This window comes from Leucopleurus acutus, assembly GCF_964270905.1.
Source record: "Leucopleurus acutus genome assembly, chromosome: 1".
NCBI classification, from domain to species: Eukaryota; Metazoa; Chordata; class Mammalia; order Artiodactyla; family Delphinidae; genus Leucopleurus; species Leucopleurus acutus.
This window is the reverse complement of record NC_139142.1, coordinates 87,071,883-87,084,199: the sequence shown is the minus strand read 5'-3', so window position 1 is coordinate 87,084,199 and position 12,317 is coordinate 87,071,883. Positions and strand designations below refer to the sequence as shown.

The window sequence follows — 12,317 nt, the reverse complement described above, 5'->3', positions numbered from 1 at the left end:
CTTTAGACCATGATGCTGGTGCCAGTTGAGCTGGGGTTTTGTTTTTGTTTTTTCCTTGTGGTTTTCTTCTGAGCATTTTTTGTTTGATATTTTAAAAAACTTTTCCACTAAGCTTAATATTTTTCCAATTATAAAATTAATATCCATTGTGAAAAGTTCACACAATGTAGGTAAGAATAAAGATAAAAATTTAAATCACCTGTTAACCCTCCATCTAAAAATATCCACTGCTAATGAATTGATGTTTGTTCCCAGACTTTGTCTATTCATATACAGATATAAGCATGGATATATATGTTTGGAAAGATGTAATCATTCTGCCCATATTTCTTTGCAACAGCTTTTTAATTTAATGATGTGTCATGGACAATATATCTCTTTCTATAATAAAAGATGTACATAGTTTTTTCATACTTTCATTGCATTTCATTATATGAATATTCCATATTTTTATCCAATCCTGTATTGGGGATGTTTCCAGTTTTTTCTATTATAACTCATCCTGCACACTATGAAACTGCCCTCTGGTCCATGAACTATTTAGTGGTCATGGTAGTGGTGTCAGCCATTCAGGTTTTATGCTAATCCATCTATTTGAAAGTAAGCAGAAAAGCAGAACTTACTCCAATCTATTTAACATTTTATAAAGGGGGCTGAAATGCAATAAACTGTCACAGTAGAGATTATTAATAGTCTTATAACCATGAAAAAAGCTCTAACTTGCATTTTTAACGTAGAGAATTAGCCTCACTTTTAGTTTTATTCAGAAGTTCTGTAAAGCCTGTGTGTTTCTGCTGAACACAGGATGTGGGCACAGAACCCAGAATCTCTGAGGGGCTAGATGAGGCGCAGATGGGTCTCAGGTTTTGCCACCAGCAGTCCCGAAGTGCTTGTTTTTGTTGTTGTTTCTTTTTCTTTTTACTCCTGAACTTCTGAACCAGTTTTCCATTTACAGCAGCCAAGAAGATATGGGATTATCTGTGTAACTCATGCAAAAGTGTTTTTAACTTGAACATCTGGCTTCTACATTCTGAGTGTAGTACCCATGAGTGGGTAGCCAACTCAAGCTCACGGGACCCAGTGAAGGGCAAGCATCACCAGGTGGACCTTAGGGGTCCACAAGCACCCTGCCCTCAAGCACTGAGAACTTGGCTGCTCAGTAATTGCCTCAAGATCCACCCAGGGATTTCCTATCCAATTTAATGGAGGAGAGCTTAAGGATTGAGAGACCATAACTTCACACAGTTCGTATTGAGGGTGTGGAAAACAGGGATCCTCTTTTTAAATATCTGCTCCCCAATACTGATCCCAACAAACTGTACTCACAACCATGGATGGTTAAAAATGCACTTTAATTCTCTTGACCTTTGTAGGGTTTTCTTTCTCATGAATTAGTGTTCTGTCATTTCTACCAGGATGCAGTGGTTGGGGATGCTGGCCCTTTAACAGGGGAGCAGGGGAGGGGCTGGGAATTTTTTTTTTTTTTTTTTTTTTTTGCGGTACGTGGGCCTCTCACTGTTGTGGCCTCTCCCGTTGCGGGGCACAGGCTCCGGACACGCAGCCTCAGCGGCCATGGCTCACGGGTCCAGCCGCTCCGTGGCACGTGGGATCTTCCCGGACCGGGGCACAAACCCGTGTCCCCTGCATCGGCAGGCGGACTCTCAACCACTGGCGCCACCAGGGAAGCCCTCTTCTTTTTTTCTTTTCTTTTTTTTTTAAAGAGGATGTATTTTGGTTTTTTGTTTAAATTTTATTTATTTCTTGGCTGTGTTGGGTCTCGTTGCTGCTCTCAGGCTTTTATCTAGTTGCAGCGTGGCAATGCGCAGGCTTCTCATAGCGGTGGCTTCTTTTGTTGTGGAGCATGGGCTCTAGGCAGGAGGGCTTCAGTATTGCGGCGCATGGGCTCAGTAGTTGTGTCTCGTGGGCTCTAGAGCACGTGGGCTTCAGTAGTTGTGGCGCACGGGCTTCGTTGCTCCATGGCATGTGGGAATCTTCCTGAACCAGGGATCGAACCTGTGGCCCCTGCGTTGGCAGGCGGATTCTTAACCAGTGGGCCATCAGGGAAGCCCTGACTTGCATTTTCCTAATGACTCATGTGTTGAACATGTTTTCAAGTGCTTATTGGCCATTTATATATGACTTTGTAGAAATGTCTACTTAAATCCTCTGTTTACTTTGTAATTGAGTTATTTGTTTTTATTGTTGAGTTCTAAGAGTTCTTTATATATTCTAGACCTTTCTGAGGTATATGATTTGTAAATATTTTCTCCTATGGGTTGTCTTTTCACCTTCTCGATGGTGTCCTGTGAAACTCAAAAGTTTTTAAAAGTCAGTTTTTACCTTTTTCAGGTCACTTGCGCTTTTGGTGTCACGTCTAAGAAACCATTGCCTAATCTGAGATCATGAAGATTTTTTTACAAGAGTTTTATAGTTTTAGCTCTCACATTTAGGTCTTTGATGTATTTTGATTGTTTTTTGTGTATGGTATGACTAACAGACCCAACGTCATTCTTTTGCATGTGGATATTCCATTTTTCCAGCACCATTTGTTGAAAAACTTACCTTTATATACTACAGAATATCATTGTAGAACATTGAGTAATAGAGGAAAAAAGGAAATTTGTCACTTATAAATCTATTACTCAAAGTGATCTTGTTTACTTTTAGGATTATTTCCTTATAGTTGTTTTTTCTTAAATATTAATGTTAACAATCAGGTGTTATCTAGTTAATCTTATCAATTTTATAGGTAAGTACTGTTATTATTTCCATTTTACAGATGAGGGAACACAGAGAGGTTAGGAATTCCAATTCAGATGTACTTGGGCAGTAAGTGGTAGTGCCAGGATTTGAACCCAAGCGGTGTGACTGCAGAGCCTCTGCACTTATACAATGTGCAGGCATGTGTGAGTTAAATTATTATTTTGTGGTATTACAGCACTGTTCTAGCCTTAGTCTCCCCCTACATACAAATGAGTGAACATGTATGATTTAATTGATAACAACAATAATAACTAAACACATACTCTTGTTCCCACCATCCAGGCAAGAACTCAGGTATCTCCAATATCTTTAAATGTGTGCCCCTTCTGTTGAATGTGTGTGCCCATCCCCATTCTATTCCCTTACCTTGCCAGCCTCAGAGTTAACTACCATTCTGAAATTTTCTACCATTCCCTGTTTTTCTTTATCTGACTTACTCCATATAAATATATACCCAAATAATGCTATTTAGTTTTGGCTACTGTTGAGTTTTGTATAAAATGGAATCACTGTATATATTTTGGGGGGACTTGCTGGGTTTTTCTTCACTCAACATTTTTTGTGATTCATCCATGTTAATTTTTATAACAACAATTCCTTCAGTTTCACACCTGCATAGCATTCCATTGTCTGAATGTATCTTTATCCAACTTTAGATTGTTTCCATTGTTTGCTGTTAGAAACAGTGTTGGAATAAAGTTTCTTTTTTTTAATAGATCTTTATTGGAGTATAATTACTTCACAATACTGTGTTACTTTCTGTTGTACAACAAAGCGAATCAGCCATATGCATACACATTTTATACATATATTGCAGTCCGTGTGCAAGAGTTCCTCCATGTTAGTAGTAGAATTGCTGAGTCATAGGGTATGTGCATCTTTAATTTTACTACATAATACTCTAGTTTTCCAAAGTTGTTTTATCAGTTTATGCTCTCAACAGCAATGTAATAAGTTCTCATTGGGGTATGTCTTTGCCAACACTTAGCATATCCAGATTTTTAAAACTTTTGCCTATCTTTTGGAATGATGGGTTTTAATTTGCATTAATGTTAAACACCATATATATATGGTGTGGAGTTTTTTGTAAAATGACTGTTCAAGTCTTTTGCCTATTTTTCTCTTGGGGTGTTGCCTTTTTCTTAGTGGTTTGTAGTGTTTGATATATTCTAGATACCAATCTTTGTTATAGGTATGGTGAATATATTCAATCTGTGGCTTGACGTTTTACTTTTTTCGTGGGGTCACTTAATGTAGTTCTAAATTTTAATGAGATCAATCAGTCTTTTGCTATATGCATGTAATTTGTGACTTCTATGTTGAGGTCATAAAAATGGTTTTATATTTTTTTCCTATGTTTAAAATTTTTGAATCTTGCATCTAAATCCTTTTCCGTTGGAACTTACATTTGTGCATAGTGTGAGGTAGGGACCTATTTTCCCCCCACATATTGATAACCATTTGTCTCAGCACCGTGATTGTTTTTTTTCAGAAGTCCTTCCTTTTACCATTGATCTGGAATGTCTTATATGTCAAGTTTCCATAGATGCATGAGTTTGTTTCTGGGCTCTTTTCTATTCCATTGGTCTTTGTCCATCCCTGGGCCAATTCCATCCTGTTTTAATTATAAATCTCTCACTTTATTATTCTTCAGGTGTGTCTTTGTCTTTCTTCCTCCATTAACTCTCTTCCATATTTTAGGATCAGTTTGTCAAGTTTCATGAAAAACTATTAAAATTTTGTTAATAATTACATTAAATCTATATATCAAGTTAGGAAGAAGTGATATCTTTAGGATATTTAATCTTCCTATCCATAAACATACTCTCTCCCCATTTTTTTGTCTTCATTAATTTCCTCCAATAAAACAATTCCTACAATTTTTCCATTAAGAGCTTCCATTAACATCTTTTGTTAGCTTTACATTGGTGTATGCATTTATATTTAAAAACTGTATACATTTAAATATGTGTGTATTTAAATTTAAATACTATTATTTGAACATATATAGCATATATATTTATACTTAAGTACTATGTATATTGCTACTATAAATTAAATATTTTTAATTTACATTTTGTTACCAGTATAAATGCATTTAACTTTTATGTTGATTTTTCTGTCCAGCAAATTTAAATTCTCTTATTCAGTTAAATTCTCTTATTAATCCTAATAATTCATCTTTTATACCTTATTGACATTTCTATATAGTTAATCTATATATAACATCAAAATAATATAATTTTGTTTCTTCTCTTCAAATCCTTATTCATTTTACTTTTTTTCCTTGTCTTAATTTGCTGCTGGGACCTCTAGTATAATATCACTCAGAAGTAGCACTGGGCCTCCTTATCTTATCTCTGATTTTACCTGTAAAATACCGATATCTCTCTATTAATGTGTGCATGTGTCTGTTTATGTGTGTTAAGAAAACCCTTAGAAGTCTAAGTAAATTAGCCTATTTTTCCTCCAGCTATGAGTTTTTTATCATAAACTCACTGAGTGTTGAAATTTACTTGAACACTTATTCTGAAGCTTTGAAATAAGCATATAAATCATCTCCTTTAATCTGTTACTGTAATAAACCACATTAATTTTATGATTTTTAATGTGAAATATAACATTCCTTTAAAATGTGCAGAATATATGTACATTTAACAAAAAATTACAAAGCAAAATCTCTTGTAACCACCATCCATGTCAAGAAATAAAACATTACCTGCACTCCATAAGCTCCTGTGCCCGCTACTAGTTAGATATTAAATATTCAGTTTATGTGCTTATTTTTTGATTTCTTTTTACATAGAACTGATACATTTCTTTTCCTCTTCCTTTCTTCTCACATTTTAGGCCTTCTCTCTGCCTGAAGTGCATCATTTAGAATCTCCTTTAGTGAGGATCTAAAGGGTACTGAAATCTGACTTTTTATCTAATGACGTTTACTTTGCTGTAATTTTTTAAAAGATATTTTTGTTGTGTATGGAATTGTATGTAGGCAGTTGTTTTACTACATTCATGATTACTTTCTGCTATGTTCTGGATCCCACTGACATTGAGAAGTCAGCTGTTGTTCCTTTGAGAAGCTGAACACAGTGTTCTACCATTGTTTTAATTAGTGAAACAAACAAAATAGGCACAACCAAGTCTCTCTCTAACAGATGTAAGAGGTAAATATGAATTTTATATGGCAAAATGTTTTATCCACTGTAATAAATTTCCATAATTCTGAAAATTATCTTTCAAAATTTTTCCAAAATTCTAAGAAAAATTACAAATTGGAGGTTTACACTAAACATGCATACTATCTTATTATGCAGTTTTGTATGCAGAAGAGACTGAAGAGTTCAGATTTGACCGAGATGTTGATGTTAAACCTGAAATTCTGTCTTTCCCACCTCTAGGCTGCCAGAGCCCCCACTACAGCTACCTGCCAAGACAGGTCAAATGTGGAGACGTAGCGCCCTAGGTAGAATTATAAAGAAGATGATATTTGCGGTAACATCAATACAACTTCTGATTTAATGCATAAAGCATGAAAACATATAAGCATTAAAAAGCAAGACCAGAATAACGGAATCACTTTGCTATACAACAGAAGTTAACACAACATTATAAATCAACTATACTTCAATAAACTAAATTTTTAAAAAAAAGAAAAATAAAAAGCAAGACAACAGAATTTGGAATTAGTCCAATCCAAATGAGGCATCTTCAAACCTGAAAAAAAGAAAAAAAGGAGTATTAGCAAATACATTTATTTTATTTGGATTACAGATAGCACCACCAAACTTATCTAACTTGTGCTGTATAAATCACTGTTGGTAAAAGTACTAGGTGCAGGTGATTTTCCAGATCCATTAAAAGAGCATATCCTACTAGTTTATCCCACTGGTTCCCCCACAACCTTAGAAGAATGAATGCTGGTACTATAGTTCAGATCCTGGCTCTACCATTTAGTATCTGTGTGACTCTGGGCAGGTCACCCAAACTCTCTCATGCTCTCGAAAATTACCTTCCCTGTCCTACAGTGTAACAGGAAATTTGAATAGGTTTTCAGTGCCAAGATACCCTGTGGAGTAAAATTTCCCAGAAAAGCTGGATTATCTGCCTCTGGCCTCCAACTGAAGATGCAGAGAAGTCCAATTGCTCCCTGTTTCATGCAGCTACAGATACTTGCAAGATACGTCTGTTACAGTAGCTTTACATTAGGTTACAACAATCTGTTTCCATTTCTTTCCTCTATTGGACTGGGAGCTTCTAGAGGCCACCACAGTGCCCACACACTTAGGAACGGTGCATCTGCAGAACCATGTCACTCTTCCCTTCTGGCTGAATAACAAAGCAACTGCCATGCAAAGGAAGGGACGGTTCACTTTTGAAGGCACAGAGATGCCCAAGGCAGAAATGGCAGAAGAAAGAGCAAACCCTTGAAGGTGCTGTGGGTAACCGCAGCCTCTGTCCTGTCACAGCACACCTGTAGCTCTTCTGTCCTCCCTTTAGAGGGTCAGTGATGCTGGCAGAGACACACTCAGGGTCACATGCCTTCCTCATGCCACCCCACAGGAGAAGGGAATGTGACCCCGTGGGGTTCTTCTCTGCCTGCTAAATTGCTACCCTGATGAATGTCCTCCAGACAGTGAGGGTTATCATATGAGAGCTGTCTATAACAGTCCCCAGGATAGTGACATTAAAAAAAGATTTTCTGGGGCTTCCCTGGTGGCGCAGTGGTTAAGAATCCGCCTGCCAATGCAGGGGACACAGGTTTAAGCCCTGGTCCGGGAAGATCCCACATGCCACACAGCAACTAAACCTGTGCACCACAACTACTGAGCCTGTGCTCTAGAGCCCGCAAGCCACAACTACTGAGCCTACATGCCACAACTACTGAAGCTGGCACGCCTAGGCCCGTGCTCCACAACAAGAGAAGCCACCACAATAAGAAGCCAGCCCACCACAACAAACAGTAGCCCCCACTCGCTGCAACTAGAGAAAGCCCACACGCAGCAACAAACACCCAACGCAGCCAAAAATAAATAAATTACTTTATAAAAGAAAGATTTTCTTAAGATTAGAAACTTACCTCCATGATGCTGGTTACTGGTCTCGATCTACAGAAAAGAAAATGGAGAAAGAAAAAGAGAAACAGTTAAGTTTCACTTTTGAAATACTATGTACTAACAAATGTCTAAAACTGTTATAAATAAAGCTGGCAGAAGAGCCCACTGTCCCTCACCATGAGTGCCTCGTTAAGAAAAACCCAGCAGGTCCCCACCTTGCCTACTAGCCTTAGATCCCAAGCCAGCCAGAGAACTGAAGGAGTCTAGGATTGGAGGGCACTACCATAGCAGGACTTACAGACAAGACCGGTGCCTTCCTGAGACTCTCCTTGGTCCTGAGTATCCCTGAGGCTATCAGGAAGGCCCAAGGAAGCCAGTAGGGAAGAATCATTGGGAGTGCCTGTGCACTTGTGGAAGTGCTGCTACTGCTCCCTGCTCTCACTACAGGGAAACCACTGTCTCCGTGACCACGCTGTGCAGAGATCTCTCAGAAGGTGCCACTAATCAGAGCTTTAATAACATTCCCTGATAATCCCAGTATGCACATGTTCTTATATCAAGGCAGCTTTATGCTGTGGCTATGTTCAGATACAACTGTCAGCAGCTAAGGAAGGAACTTGAAAACTTACCCCACTTAACTGTCTGGGGCTCTCTGAGAGTAACGTGTTTCACGCGGCAGCTGTACTGATCCACTGCGTTGGGAGTGAACTCAGCGTGGACCAGAAGGTAGAAAGACCAGTCCTTGCTGAAAGACAGGTCTGATTGCTCCACCTCCATCTTCTCCCCATTCTTCAGCAAATCAATCTCAATCTGGGGTGGATGGAACCCAGACACATAGCAGTTCAGGTAATTTGGTTTTCCATTCTCTGCGGGGTGTCGTGAGTAAACCTGAACCTTCGGAGGACCTGAGGAGCAGCAGGGGAAGACAGATGAAATTGCAGAGTATTTCACTTGGGGCTACCTTGGTCTAAAGCTAGATCAGGCCCCAAGTGTTTCTATTTGATCCTCCATTTCTCCCAATTCCATTTCCCCTCATGCCAAATGAGCTTCCATTTTTCCAAAAGGCAGCCTCCATTTTCTGGGATAAACCATGACTTAGTATCTTTCCCACATAATTCCCCTACACGTGCCTTTCAGGCTTTTTCTAGCAGATTTCTCTTAACATCTTCTTCAGTGTCAGTGAAGATTGTGCTGTATCTTTAATAATCTTTCTGTGGAGAATCTCAAGAACTTTTCATTGGCTCCTCAGCACCTACAGAATTCCTTATCACTCAAAAGTCTACACGATTTGGCCGTAATCTACTTATCAAGCTTCATTTCTCACTTCACACTCCCCCCATATTAGCCACATCAAAAATTCCCGTTACTGTACACTGTTTCAACCCAGTCAATTTTTTTTCCTTATGTTTACTCCTTTTTTTTTTTTTTTGCCTCCTGCCTAGATCCAGACCGATCAGACTTCTCAATATGTGCTTAGTACAGTGCCTGGCACACAGCAATTGCTCTGTAAGTGGCAGGTATAAATATTGTTACCTCCTTGCTCTGAGACCTGATTCAACCCAAAGTATGTTCTTGCAAAACACAACCTCATCATCCTACCCCAAGTTTACACACCAAACCTCTACCTGATTTTTTTTTTTTTTTTTGCCATACGCGGGCCTCTCACTGTTGTGGCCTCTCCCGTTGCAAAGCACAGGCTCCGGACGCGCAGGCTCAGCGGCCATGGCTCACGGGCCCAGCCGCTCCATGGCATGTGGGATCTTCCCGGACTGGGGCACGAACCCGTGTCCCCTGCATCGGCAGGTGGACTCTCAAACACTGCACCAGCAGGGTAGCCCCCTCTACCTGATTTTATATGTGATTTCATGAGCTTGAAAAAAAGAAACCAGACTAAAATGCCTGCAGAAGATGGCAGATACCTTAAATGAACTTGGGCTGGGTAAGAACAATAGGGAAGGGTGAGGACTGTGGCACATGCGAGAGAACATACTGTCACCATTAGAAAACCAAGTGGAATAATGCACATGGGAATGGGCTTTGCATTTTTAATTAGCATGCTCAAGTGATTGCCATAATCTGCCAGGTTGGGAATACTGCATAATCCTACAGAACAGTGGTTTCCAAAATGGGATGCATGACTAGACCCTCCATAGGGATGTAAAGAAAATATTATAAACTCTATTTCTATATTTTTCTTCCAAAGTGAAGTGTTACTGCTACTAAATATGCAGACTGATACTAATACATGTTAATAATCCACCTTTAAATACAAATACATTCAGGGTACATGATTGCAAAAGTCAGTTCATCCTTCATGTACAGAAGGTGGTGGGGTAAGGAGGAGAACCAGGCTATTCTGATCAGATGTATCTGTCTAGAAACATCCTATCATCAAAGAAAAGGTTCCTAGTCCCACCAAGAGCTGTACTGAGAATCCTAATGAACACTGATTTTTTTTTTTATCAATTTTACCTTTTTTTTTTTTTTTTTTTGGCTGTGCTTCGGGGTTTGTGGGACCTTAGTTACCCGACCAGGGATTGAACCCGTGTGCTTGGCAGTGAAACGACTGGAACACCAGGGAAATCCCATGAACGCTGATTTTTAAAAAATAAATTTAAAAGTGAAGATAAATCAGAAAGCCCTTCACATTTCAACTTCTAATAATCAGGACATAATAAATGCCACAGGAATCAGAGCACTGATTCATCCTGCCTGGAATTCACTCTTCGAGGGAGCCAGGGAATTTTCTGCAAGAACATCACAATAATCTCTTCCAAGAGTGGGAGGAGTATCAGAATCTGGCCTCAGCCACTAATGGCTCTGTGACTTTGGGAGAGTTATTTGAGCTTCTGTAACTTAATTGAAGAGTTAATGTATGCCCACAGTGAAATAAAACCCACACAGGGGAAAGAGCAGAAAATACACCCCCTAGAGGCAATCGCAATTACACATTTCTTGTATATCTTCCAGAGACGGTCTTGTGTATGTTCCAGGCATTACTTCGGAAATATTCAAATTAAGATAGTCTTAATATCAGCTTGCTGACATTAAGTTTTTCGAAAGACTTACATAGTCATCACCAAATATCAATAATAGTGATGATACAGACATTATGCTTTATTTTGTAAATAACTTAAACTAACTTCCTTTTTCTCATGAACAACAAACAAACAAACATACACACAAACAAACAAACAAAAAAAACCCGCTTCACAGAGCCTTTTGTGAGAGAGAAAAATCTGAGGGTCCGGTATATTGCAGGGTAGTTAGAAGGTACTGAGTCAGTATCCATGGTGTCCCTGACAGACAGCTTGGGTAAGCATGTTGATTGCTCTTATCCCTAGTTTTACAACCTTTCTGAATGATAAACCTTCGCTTACTCAAAACTGAAAGTACATACTCAGTTCATCTTGGAAAGAACCAGGCAAGGAGCCAAAGGAGGAGCCCTCTGTGAAGAAAGGCAACAGGGGCCCATGTCCGCCCAGCCTGCTCCCGAGAATCTCTCCCCAGAAGGCTGTGAAAAACGCACGGATTACAGGCAAAGGGCTCACGACCCCCCAAATGCTCTGGTCAGGCTCTACTGTCTGCCATAAATCCCCTGCGTAATTAAGTTACTTCAGCTCTTCTAGCTTCCCTTTCCTCATCTATGACAAGCTGATGATAAAGGCATCCTGTTTACATCGTAGACGCATTTCACAATTAAATGACATACAGCCCATAGCGCAGGTCAGTAAGCCGCCAACGGGTAGCTCTATGATTATTATTAAGAGCGACAGGTAGCGGGAACAAGAGAATGAACGACGTGAAGCGCTATGTAAACACCTCAGGACATTCCACAAGAGTCGCGTGCAACTTCCTCGCCGTGGTTTGGTCGTCGCGGATTTGGGGAACGTGCAGAGAGGCAGCTGAACCTGGCGGGCGCCTGGAGGAAGCTCGAGGCCCTCGGGCTCCCAGCGGACTGATACACCCTGGCGGCGACTCCCCCAAAACCCACGCGTGGTCTCCACCCATTCGCAGCCCCCAACCCAGCCCTTTGGGAACCGCCAGCCCGCCCTCCGCTCCCGCTGCGCGGGAGAAGCCAAAGGCCCAGCGAAACCAGCGGAAGAGAACCCCTCCCACACCTCGGTCGCTCTGTCCCGACCCACCCGGTGCGAGCATGCCAGAGGTCCCCTCCCCCCATCCCGGAGAAGCCGGCGTCCTGGACTCGCACCCCCGCCCCCACTCCACACACCCCCACCGCCTCCACAGCCCGAGAGAAAGCCTCGTGCTACTCCACCGAACCTTGGGATTGGGACCGGGGGGTACGGAGTTAGTGCCCAGTGGCTGCGAGCGGGACAGGGACGAGCTGGTGGAAGAGGGAAAGGGAGGAGGGGACACTCACGCTGGACGGCGTCCAGGCCAGACAGCGAGAAAAGCCCGAGCAGGACCAAGGTTACGAAAGGAGCCATCGCTACAGGAGCAGCTCCGGTATCAGAGTGAGGACCTGGTCCCGCGCCC

General features: G+C 40.8%; 1 protein-coding gene across 2 annotated transcripts; it reads right to left on the bottom strand.

Moving 5' to 3' along the window:
* Positions 1 to 6,264: 6,264 nt before the first annotated feature.
* Positions 6,265 to 12,317, bottom strand: LOC309970685 (beta-2-microglobulin; the record flags this gene model as incomplete). 2 transcript variants are annotated; one of them, XM_082853191.1, is made up of 4 exons in its annotated part: positions 12,202 to 12,313; positions 8,450 to 8,725; positions 7,844 to 7,871; positions 6,265 to 6,480 (listed from the first exon to the last, which is right to left on the bottom strand). In XM_082853191.1, exons 1-3 carry the CDS (start codon positions 12,266 to 12,268, stop codon positions 7,858 to 7,860), a joined length of 357 nt encoding a protein of 118 aa, XP_082709317.1. In that variant the 5' UTR covers positions 12,269 to 12,313. The 2 variants fall into 2 exon arrangements, with proteins under 2 accessions (XP_082709317.1, XP_082709316.1); XM_082853190.1 differs by lacking the exons at positions 6,265 to 6,480; positions 7,844 to 7,871 and having other exon boundaries at positions 8,418 to 8,725; positions 12,202 to 12,317.